The sequence below is a fragment of the Camelus bactrianus genome, chromosome 26 (genome assembly GCF_048773025.1).
Source record: "Camelus bactrianus isolate YW-2024 breed Bactrian camel chromosome 26, ASM4877302v1, whole genome shotgun sequence".
NCBI classification, from domain to species: domain Eukaryota; kingdom Metazoa; phylum Chordata; class Mammalia; order Artiodactyla; family Camelidae; genus Camelus; species Camelus bactrianus.
The window spans coordinates 16,937,660-16,958,563 of record NC_133564.1 but is presented as its reverse complement, the minus strand read 5'-3'; the positions used below and the strand labels follow the sequence as shown (position 1 = coordinate 16,958,563).

Sequence of the window (20,904 nt, the reverse complement as noted above, 5' to 3'; positions counted from 1 at the left end):
ACACTGAGGCACCATCTGTCCAGTTACCCAGAATATATCCCAGGAGAGCAGTGGGAGAAAAGCGTGGTTAGAGCAAAAAGGAGACTGTGAGACAGAAATAAGCAGGACAGGGATCTCGGGAACAGAGAGGACCTCATTAAACACGATAGTTTGTGACATTACCCAAAGCAGATATTGCTCCTACATTGGAGTTAATTGTTTTGACAGTAGAGGCAAGTCCACCCACCCATGGAAATTCCATCTCTGCCTTTTGATCTGTTCTCTCTGTGTTCCATAGAATAAACAGAAGCTGGACCACCAAGATAGAAAGCAATCAGAGGGACATTTAGTGATATGGACAACAACCTTGGTCAAAGTCAGAATCCCCTGCAGAGGTGTCTGTCTTATCTGTGTCCTGTCTCCCTCTTTCAAAGAAACACTGGGGAAGGATCATGAAGTAAGATCCTATAATTTTTCTAAAAAAAAAACTTGTTTAAAAAAAATCTTAAAAATACACGTCAACATCAGAGAGAAACACGTGAAGGTTTATTATGGTTGTCTTGCTTCTCCCCGACAATTACATCAGTTTCACAGCTGTGCCCAGTTTCACAGCCGGAGGCTGTTCCTGGATGTGAAACAGATGACACCCACCTTATCCATAGTGCTGTCTCCCTTTGTATCGTGTTTTTGGCTTTGTTTTGTTTTTGTTTTCATGAGCCCTCCTTTTCCCCCAACAGCGGTGCCGTTGTGAAGGCGCGGGACAAGTACCGGCATCCCGAGTGCTTCGTGTGTGCTGACTGCAACCTCAACCTCAAGCAGAAGGGCTACTTCTTCGTGGAGGGGGAGCTGTACTGCGAAACTCACGCCCGAGCCCGCATGAGGCCGCCTGAGGGCTACGACACAGTTACTCTTTACCCCAAAGCTTAGGTCTTCAGCAGAACCGGCACGCATGCACCCACGCGCACCCACGCAGGAAGACGTTAATGGCTTGGGGCAGACGTAGAGCAAACTGCTGACTCCAAACCTAGAAGCAAGCTTTTAGACATTTATCTGACTGTATTCTCAGGAGAAGGAATGGGAGGCAGATGCCTGCTGTAACAGAAACATACATTCAACTCTTACTCTCTTTGAGGCTAGCAATAACTTAATGCTACTTAAAGCAATGATTTTTTATGCCATACTCTACAGTTTACATTTATATTATGACCATCAAACATGTAAACTTCAGGATATTTGGGGGAGTCTAATTGTCTTTCCTTAACAAGTTGATTTTGCAATTGTAGTAAATACCAAATGACAATCTTGTATTCTAACACAGCCTGCAGGTGTCTGTTATCTGTTTTAACTACTACAGTGCATGTCAGGGAGAAATTCCCTAGATTTCTCTAGTTTCATATTCAATTATACCACTGAATGCAACATACATAATAAATACACAAAATATTTTTTAAATACCTAATGAAGTGGCACTCAATGAATTCAGATGAAATCAACATTCCAACGAGAGGGCCCAGTCATATGTTGTGTACACTAACAACTCAGGTATTTTAAGAAAAATGCGGCTTCTTTAGTTTTTATAACTCCTTTACTCTCTCTTATGAGCCCATAGTTTCTGCTGATAAGAAGGGAAATTTTAAATTGGCTAGTTAAAGGCGATGCAGTCTCTTTCACATTAAAACCACTTCTGCTTTGAAAAGTCTCCTTCATTTTAAATGTCTCTCTCAGATAAATACTCAGAGTCAAGGCTCAGACTCCATTAAGGCTCTTCTTTATTCTCAAGGCTCACCGCCACTGCTTTCTCCTTTCCAAGGTGGCATCTCCAGGAGGGGACATTTAGGGGAACCCCTGAGGAAGGTGAGGGTGCTCGTCTCCCAGGGTCCTGCTTGTATTCACTGCTGAAATCCATGGTTCCACCTGTGGTCTGTTTTCTCAACGTAGTTGGGACCAAGCAACAACCCCACTTCTACCACCACCTCCAAAAGTCTCAGCTCAGCCTTCCCTGGAGTCCTGGACCCTTTGCATCTCAGACACGAACTCCATCTGGCCCTTGGCTGTACTCTAGTCACCTTGCCTCTCATTATGGTGGCCCCATGGCAATGCCCCTGACCTGCATGTCTTACCTACCTCCCATGCTCCTCACCAGGGACACATGGGGACATATGAAACTGTCCCCTCCAAGTACAAACCATGGGAACCAGCTGGCTTGGGAGGTAGGGAATGTCTTAGGCCCTTGGTCTCACCATCTTGTCACAAAGTCATCTCTACCCTACAGCAGCGGCTGCCTTTGGGTCTGGAGCAAAGGATTCTACTAACGTCCCAAATGGAAAATAGGGCCCAAGTTGTATTACTCTGGGGTTCTCCAAAACTTAACTATCTCTGACCCTGATCTGTCTGGGGTTTTGAACCAGTGAGAAGAGTCAGACCACCTGCCGGTCTCTGTGGGCACTGGAGATTGACAGTGGGATCCCGCACCAAAGCACTGATCCATTCACAGAGCTATTCAAACAAAATAGGAAACTCAGAGATCAAAGAAATGAATGTATCCAAATACATTACTTTTTTTTGTTCGGATGTTATTTTAAAATACTTTTTCTTCTGGGAAGATATAACCTTAAAAGTTTGGAAGCTGAGAGCAAATGAATGGTAACTGACTTCAGAAACCTGAGAACGTTAAAAATCCAAAGCAGCAATGGAAAAAAGTGACAACCAACCCAGTTTACTCTACAGCATCTTGAAAAGGCACGGGAATTCATAGCACCAGGCATTTCTGGACTAGTGGATAAAGGTGGAGATATGATAAGGAAGATGAGGTACAGGTGTGTGAGCAGCACTTAATGCTCAGAAGTGTCCCCTCTCCACCCCCTCCACCCCCACATCCCATGGCATTGCACAGTGGAAGTCTGCTAGGAATGATCTGGAGAAGATAAAACAGTATCTCTGGAGTCAGGAAACATGGTTGAGGGTACATGCACCGTACCAAGAAGAAGTTAATAAATAAGAATGAAAGACTTATAAGAAAAGTGTACATTAGACATTATATTGTACATTAATGTATATTTATGTTATATTTTAGGAGTGGTTTGGTCACTTTTTCCTACTGCTATAGACCTCAGCTATGATAAATGAGAGGCTTGTGATCTCAGGTTTTAAAAAAGATCATCTGAAGCTGAAAAACCCAGAAGTATTTTAGTCTGGTAATAAACTGCTAAGAATAGATGTGACTAGCTTGTTTTTGTGCAAGCTCTTGAATTTGTTCCAGATTCTTGAATCTGCAGCTGTTAGTCAACAGGTGAAAATGGATTCTCTAAGAAGAGCTACTATTTGAAGATTTTGAAATATTGTGACTCACGGATTTTTTTTTAATTGGCAGTAGAGATTTTAATTCTATCCTTTAGCAATGAACTTCCCAATAAAAAATAACTCAGACATTTTCAGGGCAGTTGTTAGACTGACTGACATGTGACTGGAAAAAGCAAATTCCCTGACAGAACACGCTCCACCACCTAAGGCCGAATGAAACAGAAACAGTCTCAGCACATTGAGAAAGGAGCACAGGTGACGTGTAATACCGTATCAGGAAACAGGAACTTTTAGTTCTAGTTTTATGAGATAGGACAATATTTCACTTAAATTTTCCAAAAGGATTTTCTCTCTATTTTTTAATTTATAAATTTATACCTCCTCTATCCTTTTGGAAAATTAAGGTGAAATATTGTCCTATCTCATAAAACTGTAACCTGTTATGGAGAGGGAAAAAAATATCAAAATAAACTTATTTGGGCAAAACCAGGGTTTCAGAATCAGAGAGTCTAGCACAGACCAGTTGGAAGAGTTTTTGAAAAGTTTCTAAACTTTCCCACGTTTCAGTTTTCCCCCATCTAGGAGATGGGGTTTTCCCCATTTCTGCAGTCTAAAGGAAATTTCATTATACTAGCTTTTTTATCTAATTCTAAACTATGTTCTGGGTAAGTAAATAATCACTTTACTTGACTTCAGCAACTTGGCAATAAGGAATTTTAGGGTCAAGATAGGTAGAATGAAAGCACAGATAAGAAAAACACATTTTAAAATTTATTAAAGTGTATACATAGCTGGTATAGGAAATTATATTCTTTATAATAAATGACAGGTCAATTGGATAGCCATATGAAAAATTAAGGACCTAAAATATAAGACTGGTTACTATAAAACTCTTAGAGGAAAACATAGGCAGAACACTCTTTGACATAAGCTGCAGCAATATTTTTTTGACCCAGCTCCTAGGGTAATGGAAATAAAAGCAAAGATAAACAAATGGGACATAATTAAACTTGGAAGCTTTTGCACAGCAAAGGAAACCATAAACAAAATGAAAAGACAGCTCCATTCTTCTTTCTCAAGATTGTTTTGACTATATGGAGTGTTTCCATACAAATTTTAATATTTTTGTTCCAGTTCTGTGAAAAAATGTCGTTGGTAGTTTGATAGGAATTGCATTGAATCTATATATTGCCTTGGGTAGTATGGCCATTTTAACAATATTGATTCTTCCAATCCAAGAACACAGTGTATCTTTCCATCTGTTTGTGTCATCTTCAATTTCTTTTTATCAGAGTCTTATAGTTTTCTGAGTACAGGTCCCTTGCCTCCTTAGGTAGGTTTATTCCTAGTTATTTTATACTTTTTGATGTGATGATAAATGAGATTGTTTCCTTAATCTCTTTTTCTGATATTTCATTGTTAGTGTATAGAAATGCAACTGATTTCTGTATATTAATTTTGTATCCTGCAACTTTACCAAAGTCATTGATAAGCTCTAGAAGTTTTCTGTTAGCATCTTTAGGGTTTTCTATGTGTAGTATTATGTCATCTGCAGACAGTGACAGTTTTACTTCTTCTTTTCCAATTTGGATTCATTTTATTTATTTTTCTTCTCTAATTGCTATGGCTAGGACTCCCAAAACTATGTTGAATAAAAGCAGCGAGGATGAGCATCCTTGTCTTGTTCCTGATCTTAGAGGAAATGCTTTCAGCTTTTCACCATCGAGTATGATGTTAGCTGTGGGTTTGTCACATATGGCCTTTATACATTGAGATATGTTTCCTCCATGTCCACTTTCTGGAGAGGTTTTATCATAAATGGATGTTGAATTTTATCAAAAGCTTTTAAATCTATCTTTTGCAAGTTGTTTACTAGGTGCACAGAAAATGAGCATGCTCTGACAAATGAAGTCCCCTGCCTCTGCGACAGCTCTAAAGTGTACATTTCAATACACTGTTATTTTAAGTTCATTACTGGAAATAGGGATCTTCTCTTAATTGTAGCGAACAGAAGTCCTTTCACAATATTGGTTTAGGACCCATCAAATCCACAAACACTGAAACTAATCTGACAGATGGGTTGAAATAAAAGGAACAGAAGAAAATAAAACAATGAAATGACGATCAGAAAAGACACATTTCTAGGTGTTCGCCTGTCTCTAAACATTCCCCTTTCTCCACTCAGCTTTGGTCCAGCCTTGGTGCTTTGCTAAATCAGAGTTTGATCTAGATCAAGTTTTGGGTCAGCAGGAGAGATGCGAGGGGATGGGGATGTCCTAGGAAGACTGTCCCTGGGTTTGGGTCGCAGGCGCTGCTCTGACACGGCGAGCGTCCAGGACCCGGGACCCAGACCTCAGCGTGCACCTTCCTCCTCCCCGCCCCCACCCACGCGTGCGCTCCACGGCTGCTCCCGGTGTCCCGGCCACTCTTGTTACCAGGCAACCGGCTGCCCCGGCGGAATGCGACCGAGCAGAATGCCGGGGGGAAGAGAAGGCAGTTGGAAAGAGAGTTTGAGGAGCAGAAATGAGCCCAGGTAAGATCCGGGCTTGGGCTGTCCCTTGCGGGGGGGCCCTGGGAAGCGGACCGGTAGTGGAGATCGCCGCAACCCCCCCCCGGGCCCTTCACCCCCAAGACGGGTCCTGCCGAAGTACAGGTCTTATGAACTAGCCACACACCTCCGCTCACCCCGGAGAGGAGCACTGCCTCCAGCCCCACTTCCCGCTATCGCTGCGGCCTTCGCGGCGCGGCCCCAGCGCGCCCTCCCGTGGCTGCTCAGGGCGCCCGCGTCCCGAGTCCCCACGCCTCGCCGCCCTTCTCCCAGCAAAGCCAAAAGCCCCTTCCTGTTCTGTTACAGAAAAGCATCCTGAGGAAGAGGATGAGGTTGACTGCGTTCTCCTTTCAGCGTCCAAGATCCTAAATTCCTCTGAGGGCGTAAAGGAAAGTGGTGGCAGTGAAACAGGTAAAGTCTCCCACGCCAAGGCTCCGATGGCAGTGACGTTTCTGCCTTTTGCTACAGTTGCCTAAATCCACTGGCCCAACTGGGGTAACTCCCGTAACTATTAGTTACTAATAACAACTAACACGGCACATTTACTTTGTGCGAATGTTCTAAGCACTTCAATGTATCAACACATTTAATCCTTACAACAACCCTATGAAGTAGGTACTCCCATTCTCCTCACATTACAAGTGAGGAAACAGGCACAGAGAGGTTAACTAACTCCCTAAGGTCACACAGGCATCAAGTGATAGAGCCAGTATTCAGCAGAGTAGCACCAGCGTCCAGGCCTTCACCTCCATGTTATGCTACACTGCTTCTTGAATACCAAATAAGAATTGCTGATTTTTTGGACTGTAAAGATACTTTCCAAAAGTAATACTTTTTATAGCAAATACTTGTGGACTACAGGATCTTATATAGGAGGCTGTTTGAAATCACTAACGAGCTAGTTTTCAAGCTCTATATAAACCATGAAGAAGAACCATGTGTGTAAACACCCGGCTGGGGGGATCTGACAACACTTAAGTTGGAGTCTCACTTCCTGGAGAGAAGGCCACGGAGGCTGCTTACTTCTCGGAGGGACATGGAAGGAGCAGAGCACTGTGGCTGGAAGGCGGTATCTAAACTGATGCGCCGCGTTAGGGTCCTACAGTGGCCCCTAACCCACACGTGGCACATGAGTAATCCAGGCAGAGGTGCTGGGAGAAGCGGTGAGCTGGAGACCCAAGGTCAGGACAGGATTTGTCCACCTTCATAAACCCAGGACCTTCACAAATGCCGTGTCAAGGCCTGAAAGAAGGGCCAGAGCAGCCACATCTCCGTAGACAAAGACCAATGGATGCCCAGGGACCGCCAGGGTGGGCCACACCTCAGTGGAGGCCAGTGGGACAGTGCACTGACCTGCCCCCTCTTGGCACCCCGCCTACATTAAGTCCTTGATAAACGTACAATATCGTGTGGTATTTAGGGCAACAGGAAGCCCTGAGCGGGGGAGAAAGGCCTCACAGTTTATACACTGAGAGAGCTCCACACCTCCGAGAGAGCATTTAAGGTCAGAAGAGATTACCGGACCTTAATTTGGCAAGATCACGTGTTCCCTAATGTGAGCGAGACTTAAGGCTCAGGAGGAAAATGCCAGCGTTTGCAGAAAATGAAGTTACATACAAAACAGCACATGTGCTTGTTTAAGAGTTACAGTCTTTCTTGCTAGAGCACAGTGGTTATGAAGGCAGGGACTCAGTACGTGATGGATATTCTAAGTCAGGCACCATCAAGGATGGCAGTGATCTCCTGCCTGCAGCTAGAAGGCAAAATCAAGAGGTGTGCCTTGGGGTCTCCCTGCTTTGTTCTCCTAGCTGTACTTTGTCACCAAGTGACCCATTCCTGTGTACTGACAACAGAATATTGACCTGATTTGCATAAATAATGCTAAACTACAATATCGTATGTTTCTGAGGTCTCCAATTTTAAAAGAACAAGTAGTTAGCCTAATTAACCTTTGACCTACTGCAACGGGGATGTCAGCCACACTTTCAAACTACAGGATGCCCAGTGTGTTGTTCTTAGAACCCCTGCTCTACCCAAGCCTTCATTCATTCATTCATCTAACAACTATTTCCCAGCACCCGCTAAGTATTAAGTACTGTCCGTGGTGCTGGGGATCCAACAGTGAACAAAACAAGCAAAATCCCTGCCCATGTGACGCTTACACACAATATCCTTTGTTCCCCCTACTAGAAGGTAAGCTTCACATGGGCAAGGATTTTGCATATTTTGTTCACTGTTGGATCCCCAGCACCATGGACAGTACTTGCACAGCAGGTTTCACCTGAAAATAGTTGTTTGTGGAATGAATGAATGAAGGCTTGGATAGAACAGCTCACAAGGCTTCATAAAACAATCACTTCTAGGAGTGAGTCTGAACTGTCATAGCAAAACTCAGTATTTGAACCTGAGCATCATAAGGCTTTGACTACAGAGTGTCTAACACCCTTTACGGAATCATTACCACATTGCATTTTTAAAACTCATTTGTTTTCCTTGGTCTGTTAGCTACAGGTATTACAAATATGCCCTTAATACTTTCTCTATATCCTGAAATTAACATGATCTTCTGCAGAATAAATTCCACCTCCCTTTACCTTAATTACCTCATCATCCCACAGATAACTATCCTGTTTTTAAATTCTGACACTTAAATATGAAGCAGCTAGAGAATTAAAGTTGAATATAATATGAATCATATTTCTTGCATTCCCAATGGAGTCAAAGCTTCTTCAAGGCCAGGACCATATCCTCTACTTAGTCTAAATACCCCCCAGTATTGTACAGTTAGCAAGGACTTAATAAATGGGGACATGTGATTGTGCACCCTCTCCTGTGCTTCATCAATAATTTCCCTCCCAGTTCTAGAATCACACAGTCCTATGTGCTTCTTTAAGTATTGCTGAATTTTAAAATTAATATTCCCTTTGGGAATAAGTGGTAGTCAATGTCTCTGAAACTCATAAGAAGAACAAAAAGCTATTTTAATAGCTTTTAAAAATAGATGAATCCAACTCTCTGCCTACTCTGTATCTTCACTGAATCATCTGAACTTTGCTGGAGAAAAACACTTCTCAGTGGTATTTGGAAAAGTGACTATGGCAGTAGGATACACCTCCTACTAGATTTCCACCAAAAGTCTCAGGGAACAGCAACACAGCAGCAGAGGTCCCATCCTCCAATGAAGGCTTCACACAAGTTCCAAATGATCTCCCCTCCCGCAGGGGCCCTCACTTCATTTTATGCTATAGAAAATTAGACAGGAAACACACTGGCCCTGAAACTGTATCTCAGAGGGCTGATCAGTAAGACTCAGGGAAAGATGTCAAGAGAAAGCATCTATACTCTGCCAAAGAGTATAGAAATTCTGAGCAGAATTGCTTGTGAAAAGCAGCAGCATGATAACTGGTCAAACTGTGGTCAAAACAGAAGGATAAGGAGGGAGGGAAGCAGATGGAGAAGTTTTTAAAAGCCATGCTCTTTCCTTAAGATCTTTTTATTTGCTATATCCATTAGCCAAGTCTTTAGATTTCCTTTGGACTCATTTCTTAGTCGATTTTAGCAAAAGGAATCCTTGTATTTAGCCTCAAACTTGCAAATCCTAATGAGACATAGGAAATCTGTGCAGAACAGGGAGGCTGTTGCTGCAGGTGCAGGAAGGAGATGAAATTGTGAACAGTAAGTCATTAAGAATAAAGCTGAAGGCTGAAAATATTTACAGCAGTAATATCCTATCTTTGTGTTTAAATAGCTTTGTGGGAATTATGGTTACAGAACAAAATGTAAACATCATAAAATGTTATAAAATGTGTGAAAATAATATAACTATCAAATATCATGAAAAGTGGGGAGTAGATATGGGAGGAAATATGGTAATTTTCTCATAATTCACTCCCTTTCTTGGCATGGATGGAGTAAACCAACACTGAGTGCAATAGAAATGCTATGTTATTTAAAAACATAAAAATTAAAAGATCTTAATCCTTTTCATGACATATTTGCATTATTTTAGAGGGATCCCACAGGAAATAATCTCTCATGTAGTGAAAAAAATCTGAATACTAGTGATAACTTTGACTATCTGCAGTTTTCTTTATTCTACTAAATTTAAGTCTAATAATATTAATTTAAAAGTAGAATGTATGACATGATCCTACTGCTCTTAATAAAATCATTTCTGTTTTTTCTCTGTAGAGAGAGGTGACTGAAGGGTGGGTATCTAGAGTCAACAATAGTTAATTCTGGATGATAGGATTCGAGGTGATACATCCTTTTTGATTTGTATTTTGATCTATTTGTGTTCATTAGAAGAGGTCATTTTAGAGACTGAAAAACATCAGGAGGCCTTACTGTAGTGGTCCTGACCTCACCTGAGTTCTTTTTTTGTCTCTCCGAGATGAACATGTCAGCTTATTCCCAGTAAGATGCAAAGCTGAGCAATATCCAGGTGAACCCGCTGCCCTCCCTGCCTTCGGAGGAAGGTGGGATCCAGCTGGCTCCAGGCTCTGGATCAGAGCTGCTATCTCCGTGATGAGGGCCAGGCTGAGGGGATGGGGCTAGGAGGAAGTATACTTTGCAACCAGCTTCTATAACATCTGGCAGACTCTCACTCCCAAGGAGATATGCTGACCTCTTTAAAATCCTTCTCTTACAGCAGAAATCGTCAGCCTAGGGGATCATTCTAACATAGCTCTCATTTTATTCAGGACACTGAACATTTTTTTTAATTCTTTAATAAAAATTTACAAAGCAAGTAGCCTAACATTTAGAAAACAGTGGAATGTATGTCAGGAAATTTGCAAACATTATGTAGTCCGCGCCCTGTTGTAGTCCCACAATCTGTTTTCCAGGGAGAAGCACGCGGATCTTTACTGCACTTTCCTTAAGAGCATGACAAAAATTAGGCTCTATTAATCCAAAATGTTTTCTATGTTAAGGGAGAAAAAACACCATAAGGCTGTTTCATAGACACTGAGACCTATACAGCACTTTGCCAAGGGTCTCCCACAGGATGAGGGTTATTAGGGTTGTTTTTTTTTAACCAAAAAAAAATAAATAAATAAAAAGTAGTTTATATCCCAGAAACAAAGAAAGATATCTGAGTTTCAGAGAGTTCTAAGTCTGGTGTTATAAGATAGTGGCTTCTTATAAAAGTAAAACCTCTATTACAACCTCAAGTAGGTCAGTATTTTAAGTCAGGTGAGAATTATTTCTTAAATTCATTATGTGGCCAGCACTGGGTTCCTCCTAATATGAATGTCAATCTTCTCATTATCTCTTGGCCTCACTATCCAAGAAAGTTAGGAGACTGCTTTCCGTTAATGTTGTTTAAAAATAAAACTTAAGAATTAAATCACATGGTTTTTCACTTTTGCTTATTAGAGTACGGCTGCATACCAGAATCAGAAAATCAAATCCAGCCACAATCAGCACTGAAAGTGAGTATATTTCATTTTATTGTCTCCAAAAACCTGCATAAAGGCTGATCTTTTTCAGAATAAATACTTCATAAATATATGAGTTTTCCACAAAAATCTCCATCAAAATGTGCTGGAGAGTTAGCAAGAATGACTAAGAAAGTGAGTCACCTGACCCTCACATGATCCTTGTAACAGGCAACTTCAGGGGATTTGTTAATTTTTCTTTGTTTTTAATTGAGGTGTAATTGACTTACAATGTTGTGTTAGTTTTAGGATTACAGCAAAGTGATTCAGTTATACATATATATATATATGAGATATTTTTTAAAATCCTAACAACACAAATATATGTTCACCTACCTAAAAATATTCAGTTTCATACCTTGTATAATTTTGTTTTAGGCCCTGCAGCATCAGCTGGAATCATTTCAGGCTCTCCGAATACAGACTTTGCAGAATGTTAGCATGGTATGGTTCTTTCAACTTATATACAAAATATCCAATATCTCACCCCACATTTCTAAGCTGATGGTCACTAGCCAATTGATTATTTGATATCAAATGTAATAAAAAAACAAAGAGGCCACAACCTATTTATTCTAGGCTCAAAATTTGGAGGAAACTACATTCTGTTATTCTGGTATTTGAACAGAAGCCAAAAAGAAGCAACACTCACTGACTTTTTAAGTCATATGTTTAAAGTGCTACCTATGTATAATCTACAAATAGGGACTCTCATGATAAGTGATATGAAATCTAACTCAGACTAAGGGAAACATGTACTTTCTTGGCTCTGGAAACTGAAACCCGCAGGGACGGTTCACTTGGGGATGGCGTCAGCCACATGATCAGGACTCAGGTCATCAAGGAACCAGCCTCACTCCTTATCTTGGTTCTGCTTTTGACAGTAATGGATTCTCAGCCTCCGTGTGGCAGCAAAAAGGTTGCTAGGAGTTGCAGTCTTGATCCTTCCAGATTCCAGTCAGACGAGGAAAAGACCACATGCTTTTCTCTCTTAACAGTTTATACGGGGCTCTTGGCCTGATTCTGACTGCCACACAAGCAGGGCTTGAAGCAATCGCTGTTCAAAGGGAGGCTCTGCTCTGACTGGTTAGGTCGCAGTCACATGCCCATCCCTCGGCGCTGAAAGTGGGGTCAGTATCACCAAAGGCAAACGGGCTTTATCCAGAAGTAAGGGTAGTGTTAACAGAAGGCTAGGGCACGGATATTGGGAGTGCATGACCCGCGCCACATTCACGAAAGACCCAATATAAACTTCGTCCTAACAGTCTTGTACTAAAAGCAGCTGAAGGGAAATGGGAGGAGATGATAAAATCCTCCTCAGGCTGACAGAACAGATTCCATTCTGATGACAGAGATCAAAGGTCTCTGATTTATCAACAATGTAAAAATCAAACATCTAAAATTATTTTAACTGATGAGATTTCATTGTTCTTCTAAATTAAGTCTTCCTGATACTACAATCATGTAATAAAGGCATACTTAAAGATCTCTTCAATGATAGAGACTGCAATAAATTAATTTACATTTTATATGACGGAAAAGAAGTTTATGTGTAGGAAATTTAAAGGGCTCTTTTAATTATAGTATCTATTATTCTTGTGCATTCATAAGTTTATAAGTCTGAAATCAAAACCTGATTCTTAATTTATCTTTTAAAGGTGCAGTCTGAAATCAGTGAAATATTGAACAAAAGTATTATTGAAGTAGAAAATCCACAATTTAGCTCAGAAAAAAACCTAGCATTTGGAACACACAATCAAAAGGCTGTGGTATGTTCTTCAGTACAAAATCACTTCTGTATTTAGGTTCTTCAGAAATGTTACTATAACTAGTTTATCTCCACCTTTACATTCTCCCCTTCTTCACAGGGTGACTGGATTGTCAGAGATGAAAACAAGGAAATTCCTGTCCTGAAAACCCTAAAAGGCGTGCGTTTACCTCCGTACTTCTGCGATTGTCTTGTTTCTCTTGGGGGGGGGGGGGCGGAATTCGACTTAGTCCTGATACTTAGATTCCCAAGTAGATTGAACTACAAGGCAGTTTTTACAGCCTTTCTATCCACTTATGACTTTTTCTACTTTTAGGATTGGCTTGGACCTCGGGGGAATTCTCTAGAACAGGTCCAAACCACAGTCACTGTGTCTACACTTATTAGAACTCACATTTCCAGAAGAGTCACAGCCCTAGATTCATCTGACACTAGGAAGGCAAGCTAAGGTTGACAAATAGTCCAGAAGCGGAAATTTTCCTTCTCCTTAAACTTCCCTTTGACCTGTTGTTTCTATCTTCCCACCTATCTATGATGGGCTCTTGAGAAATGCTCAATTTCTATGTCTGAAATTGAGGGTTTGGGCCTTCTATCTCACCTGCTAAGGAAATAAGTGCAGGTTCTAGGCAAACTGTGAAAACCAGAGTTACAGATCTCAAAATAACAGTTGTTAGATTTTCTGGAGAAAATGAATCATACTTGGTAGGCTTCTTTGCTGCAGAAATGGATAAAATGTTCATTCTGGTTATAAAAATAAATCTGCCACAAAATACTCTTAATTTGTTGGCCATGTAGCAAAATAACAGTACATTTATAGTGTGATTTTTACTGTTACCAGCCTATACAGAATCAAGAAGAAACCCTTTCTACGGAGAAAATTTGTCATTCCGAGGATTCTATGAGTCTTCGTTCAGTGAAAGAAAAATTCAGTAGCGACAATTTTAACAGTCTCTCTCAAGGTATAAATAGCCCATCCCAGATACATTTCAAGGACATATTAACTCTGAGAACTTCAACAGATAATTCAGCTTCAGAAAATTCTGACATGTTGAAGAATTATAATAACCTTTATAATTTTTTACCTAATGCACCTCAAAATGGGATGTCTCAAGCTGACAGAGTAATTCGGGATAAGTCCAGAATTACTGTGCCTTTTCTCAAGCATGGATTTTGTGAAAATTTAGACGACATTTGCCATTCAATCAAACAAATGAAGGAGGAGCTTCAAAAGTCACATGATAGGGAACTGGCACTTACAAATGAACTTCAAACTTTAAAAGCTATTCCAAGTAATGGTAAATATGACCTTCCCACCATTCACAAAGAAAAAATTAACAGTATTAGGGAAGAAAATATTGAAAGTAATTTAAATGAAGATATAAAATCGAAGAGAATTTTAGAATTGGAGGCATTAGTAAACAAACTGCTCCCACTCAGGGAAACAGTGTCAAAATTCCATGTGAATTTTTGTAGGAAATGTAAAAAATTATCTAAGAGTGAAATGCATAGGGGAAAAAAGAATGAGAAAAATAATAAAGAAATCCCTATCATTGACAAGAATATTACAGATTTAAAACTCCATCCCAGAGTTCCACGACATACACTGTCATTCTTTGACCCAACAAAATATGAAATGAAAGAAAAAGAAAGGCAAACATTTGCAGTAAAACAAGGCTCAATAATATATGAAAATGAGAAAATATCCAAAGCCAATTCTGTTACTGAGCAGTGTGTTGCAAAAATTCAGTATTTACAGAATTATCTGAAAGAATCTATGCAGATACAGAAAAAAGTAACAAAATTAGAGAATGAAAACCTAACCCTTAAGACCAAAATTAAACCTCTTGTCTTTACCACACAATCTCTGATACAGAAAATTGAAATATATGAAAAGCAACTTAAGAATTTGGTTGAAGAAAAGAACACTATTCAGTCTAAGTTAATTAAAACAGAAGAAGATAGCAAAGAATGTCTTAAAGAATTGAAAAAAATAATTAGTAACTATAATGTTCTCCAAGGACAAAATAAAACTCTAGAGGAAAAAAACAGCCAACTTTCTTTGGAGAGGCAACAAATGATAGAAACATTAGAGCAACTAAAAAGTAAGGAAAACAAAACTCTAAGTGATATGGCCATAGTCAGTAATGAAAATAAACGATTGAGCGTAGAAATGGAATCAATGAAAACAAGCATTCTATTGATACAAGAAGAAAAGGAAACATTAGAGAAAAAAACATACCAGCTTCTAAAGGAAAAAAGCTCACTTGAAAATGAACTAAAAGAAAATCAGCTAGAGATAATGCAGCTAAAAGAGAAAGAAATATTGGCAAAAACTGAACAAGACTCACTTCTTCAAATAATAGAAACAGCTAAAGATGAGAAGCTTAATCTTGAAAGAACCTTACAAGAATCTACTGCTGCAAGAGAAATGATGGAAAGAGAAATTGAGGATATTCAAACATACCGATCTACTGCCGAAGAGAATTTTCTCCAAGAAATAAAAAATGCAAAATCAGAAGCCAGTATTTATAAGAATAGTTTGTCAGAAATGGGCAATGAATGTGAAATGTTATCAAAAATGGTAATGGAAATTAAAACCGATAATCAGATTCTAAAAGAAGAACTCAAAAAACATAGTCAAGAAAATATAAAATTTGAAAACAGCATCAGTAGACTTGCGGAAGACAAAATACTTCTAGAAAACTATGTGAGAAGTATAGAAAATGAAAGGGACACCTTGGAATTTGAGATGCGGAATCTTCAAAGAGAATATTTAAATCTAAGTGAAAAAATCTGTAATCACCATATTGACGTATCAAAAATGGGTTACACTTCAAGGAGAGAGAAATTCTATTTTGACAACTATGATACTTACGAAGACAACTCTAGCCCTTGGAGTAGGCCTTCCGCTCCTGATTTGAAAGGTATGTGTATAGTAGTGGATCAGTGAAAACGTGTTTAAGGTTCTTTTAGCCTATTGGGCATTAGCCAGAGGACAGCAATAAGAAGAAAATTTTTAAGATGAATACAATTTAGTTTTGTACGATTTGTACCCAACTTATTACATAGTGGATTTAGAGATTTCGCTCTTTTGATAAAATCCATGCTGTTGTTTTAGTTATACTATTTCTATCCATTGTACCTGCACAAAGCAACTTTGGCAGTAAGCAGGGATTTTTTTCAAATCATTATTTTTCTGAAGTACACTTAGCAGTCCCACCTTTTAAATAATTCTTTTTTTCCCCAGGAATTCCAAGTAAACTGTATCAATTACTTCCATCCAAGACATGTAAATAAATTTCTAAAATCAATGTCTCAAAATCCCTTGTCCAAGTACTTTTTTTCAACAAAAAATTTTAAATTCACTTTTCCATGTGATTAAATTTACCTTATAATTGGCCAGACTAGTTTTTAATTAGAAATTGGAATTAGGTATTTATTTCTCTGTTGTCAAGAACTGTAAAGTCAGATTTTATCCAACTTGTAAAGCTAATATGTTAGCCTGACACAGTTTCATTGGTTCCAGTGGAAGACATGCGACTCCTGGGCCAGAGCAATACCAGTAGCCAAAGAATCAGCACGTTTCCATCAGTTCTCCAAGCCCCGATTCCTACAGGCAACGTGAAAAGGACCACACAGTGGACGCATGACAAGAGAGAGCTCTGAGGTTAGGGAACCATCTCTTTTCTGAGTGTAGTAAGCACGCCTGCCCCTTTACTGTAGATGGAAACACTACCTTTATTACACAGGACTGTTAGCATACCTGCCCTTGCTCCAGAGGAGACACCATCTCTCGCTTCCAGACTGCTTGTTATATAAATAAACTTGAATTCTGTCAAGTGCTTTACTGCATTTATTGAGGTTATCATGTGTTTTCCCCCTTTAATCTGTAAATATGATAATTACATTGATTAATTTTGATACATTATGCCAACCTTGAATTCCTGATAATGTATTATCCTTTTAACATACACTTCTGGATTCAATTTGACATTTTGCTAAGGACTTCTGCTTCTATGTTCAGGATATTGGTGTCTGTATTATTTTCTTTATGTCTTTATCTGATTTTGGTGTCAGGAAAATCCTGGCTCATAAAATATGTTGGAACATGTACCCCCCTCCTCTATTTTCTGATTAGTGTAGAATTGGTATTATTATTTCTTTCTCAATATGTAATAGAATTCACTAGAGAGCCTGGAGTTTTCTAAATGGAAAGGTTTTACATTGCAAAATCAATTTCATTACTAGATATAGAACTATTCAGATTTCTATTTCTTCTCTACTCAGCTTTGATCATTTGTATGTTCTGAGAAATTCTGTATATTTCATATAAGTTCTCAAGTGTCCTGGCATAAAGTTGTTTATAATATTCCTTATTATCTTCTTAATGTCCAGAAGACCTGTGGTGATGTCCCTTCTTTCACTTCTGACTGATAATTTGAGGTTTCTCCTTTTTTCTTTATCAGTCTTGCTAGAGTTTAATCAATTTTATTGATTTTTCAAAAATAAGCATTTTGTTTTATTGATTTTTCTCTATTGGTTTTCTAGTTTTTAATTCATTAATTTCTGTTCTTGTTTTAACTTCTTCCTTCTGTGTATTTTGGGCATAAGTTGCTCTTTCCTTAGTTTCTTAAGGTCATTGGTTTGAAACCACTGTTTTTCTCTACTCTGTACAGTTAAAGCTAAAAATTTCCTTCCAAGCAATGCTTTACCTGCATCACATGAAGTCTGATGTTTTAAATATTACTCACTTCAAAATATTTTTCTTCTCTTGTGATTTACTCTTGGACCTAATGGAATATTTAGAAGTGAGTTACTTTCTAATTTGGGGGAGACTTTCTGATGCTTTTATCAATTTAAAATTTAACTATATTGTGATCAGAGAACACACTCTGTATAATTTATCTTTTAAAATTTATTACTTATTTTATTGCCCAGAATATGGTCTATAACGATTAATGTTTCATGTGGACTTGAGAAGAATGTATATTCTGCTGACCTTGGGTGGAGTAGTTTATAAATGCCAACAAGTAAAGGTAGCCAACAGTGTTGTTCAAAGCTTCAATATCCTCACTGATTTTCTATATACTTGTTCTAACAATTACTAATAGAGGAATAGAGAAGTATGTATTTCCATTCTATCAGTTTTTGTTTAATAGTTTTAAAGCTCTTTCACATGTGTACTTTTAGGACTATTATGTCTTGTTGGTGAATTGATTGCTTTATTATCTCTTTACCCCTGGTGATACTCCTTATTTCAAGGTCCTTGACTGATATTAATATAGGCCCTCCAATGTGTTTAGTGTTTGCACTGTATATATTTTTGCATCCTTTTATCTTTTTATAATGGTGAATTAAGAGGAAAAAATTTTAATTAAATAATAATAATTGTTAAATGTTTAACAATAATTGTTAAATAATAATAAATATAACCATGAAAAGTTGATGACTAAAACCTAAGCCTATATATAAGGAATTTAGGTATTGAGAAAAGGACTAATGGTGAGCACTGTATGCATTCAAGCACAGAACTAAGATTAAAGAAGTGAGAATTATAGTTACAAAATAGAGTATCTGTGTAAAAAGCATTGACAATATAAAACAAATAACATAACTAAAAAGCCAAGGCTATCCTTTTACCTTTAATCTATCAGTATCTTTGCATGTACTTTAGAAAGCATATAGATGGGTCTTTCTTTTTCTCAAGTCTGACAATCTATGCCTTTCTACTATAATGTTTAGCTATTTACATTTAATGTAATTATCAACTTGGTTTAATACAATTAACTAGCATCTATTTGATTTCTATTTGTCTCATCTATTTTGTTCCTTTTATTTTTTCTCCTGCTCTCTTTTAGATTAATTAGGTATTTAGGATTCCATTTTTCTGTCCACTTTGGCTTATCAGCCATCCCTCTTTGTTACTTTTTAAAGTTTGTTCTAGAATTATAATATACATCTTTAGCTTACCACAGATCTTCAAGTGATATTATACCAATTCATATACAATGAAAGAATCTTACAATAACATGTTTCAATCTCCCTCCTCTCATTCTTCGTACTATTGTTTTTACTTTATGTATGTTATAAGCCCCACAACACATTTTTAATATTTTTACTATAAAATGTAAATTATCTCCAACTCTTTAAAGAAAGTCAACCATGAGAAAAAAAAGTATTTTATATTTACCTACACATTTATCATTCCCAGCATCCTTTGAGTAGATCCAAGTTTCCAACTGGTATCATTTTTATTTGCTTGAAAACTTCCCTTAATGTTTCTTGTAAATGCAGGTCTCAGCTTTCCTTTTTCTCAGAAAGTCTTTATTTCGCCTTAATTTTTTTGAAAAATATGTTTCCATGAATATGGAATTCTGAGTTGCCAGTTTCTTTCAACACTCTGAAGACGTCATTCATTGTTTTCAGACTCGCATGCTTTCTGGTAAGAGTTCTCATATAGGCATACCTTGTTTTAGTGCGATTTCTTTATTGCAATTTGCAGATACTGCATTTTTTTTATAAATTGAAGGTATGAGGCAACCCTGTGTCAAGCAAGTCTATCAGTGCCATTTTTCCAACAGCATTTGCTCACTTCTGGTCTCTGTGTCACATTTTTGGTAATTCTCACAATATTTCAAACTTTTTCATCATTATATTTGTTATGATGATCCGTGATATGTGACCTTGATACTATTATTGTAATTGCTTTGGGGCACCACAAACACTGTTGTCTTATTTTAAGAAATTGCCACAGCCACTCCAACCTTCAGGAACCACCACCCGGATTGATCAGTCAGCACCCATCAACATCAACACAAGACCCTCCACCAGCAAAAAGATTACAACCACTGAAGTTTCAGATGATGGTTGGCATTTTTTAGCAATAAGTATTTTCAATTGAGGTGTGTACGTTGTTTTTTTATACATAATGCTATTGCACACTGAACAGACTACAGTATAGTGTAAACATAACTTTTATATATACTGGGAAACCAAAAAATTCATATGACTCACTTTATTGCAATATTCACTTTACTGCAGTGGTCTGGAACTGGACCCACATTATTTCCAAGATATATCTGTACATAGTATATCTTTTTACCTCTGGCAGACATTAAGAGTTTTTTTCTTGACCACTAGTTTTCTGTAATTTTATTATGATGTGTCTTCATGTGCATTTTCTTTGTGTTTATCCTGCTTGTGGTTCTTTGGGCATCTTGGATTTGGATTTATAAATTTCATCACATTTGGAAAATTTCAGCCATTATTTCTTTAAATCTTTTTCTCTCTGCTCCTTTGAGACTTGATTACACATATGCTAGACCATTTGATATTGTCCTAGAGCTCACTGGTGTTATTTTCATTTTCTTTTCAGTCTTTTCTCTTTCACTTTGGATACATTCTATTACTGTATCTTCAAGTTCACTAGTTTTTTCTTCTGCAATATCTAATTTGCTATTATTTCCAATTACTGAAGTTTTTCATTCCAAGTATTTTATTTTTCATCTCTAGATTGATTTTTCATTGGGTTCTTGTTTATAACTTTCATTCTTCTCCTCATTGTGCTCATATTTTCCTTTAAATACATTAACTTTTCTAGGTGCTAATAACCATAAACAAAAATAGACATGGTCTTATGGTACTTATAAACTCACAGAGGATAAAAGGCTAAATGTGAACTAAGAAGGTGCTATTTGAATACATAACAGGGGCACCTAACTTATTCTCAAAGATCAGGAAGGCCTTACTTAAGGAAGAATGTTTTAGAAGAGATCTGAAAGTCTACAAGTTGGAGTTAGGAAGGTAAGAAGATGATGGATGGTAGGAAAGGTTCCAAGCTATAGAAAATGGATAAATCCCTTCCAGGC

The 20,904-nt window shown here is 38.1% G+C and overlaps 2 protein-coding genes across 5 annotated transcripts in view; both read left to right on the top strand.

The window, feature by feature from the left end:
- The window catches only part of PDLIM3 (PDZ and LIM domain 3), a 28,580-nt gene extending 27,147 nt beyond the window's left edge, over positions 1-1,433 (top strand). For 3 of the 4 annotated variants that reach the window (XM_010953282.3, XM_010953283.3, XM_010953281.2), the window contains one exon: positions 717-1,433. In XM_010953282.3, coding sequence (XP_010951584.1) covers positions 717-906 — 190 coding nt within the window. In that variant the 3' untranslated portion in view covers positions 907-1,433. Of the gene's footprint in view, positions 1-277; positions 437-716 lie in introns of all 4 variants that reach the window. The other variant, XR_012502487.1, reaches the window with a different exon arrangement.
- Positions 1,434-1,586: 153 nt separating this feature from the next.
- CCDC110 (coiled-coil domain containing 110) lies at positions 1,587-19,933 on the top strand. The gene is made up of 8 exons (XM_045515477.2): positions 1,587-5,812; positions 6,134-6,238; positions 11,207-11,262; positions 11,647-11,712; positions 12,927-13,037; positions 13,137-13,196; positions 13,875-15,960; positions 16,563-19,933. Exons 1-8 carry the CDS (start codon positions 5,803-5,805, stop codon positions 16,700-16,702), a joined length of 2,634 nt encoding a protein of 877 aa, XP_045371433.2. The 5' UTR covers positions 1,587-5,802; the 3' UTR covers positions 16,703-19,933.
- Positions 19,934-20,904: the final 971 nt, after the last annotated feature.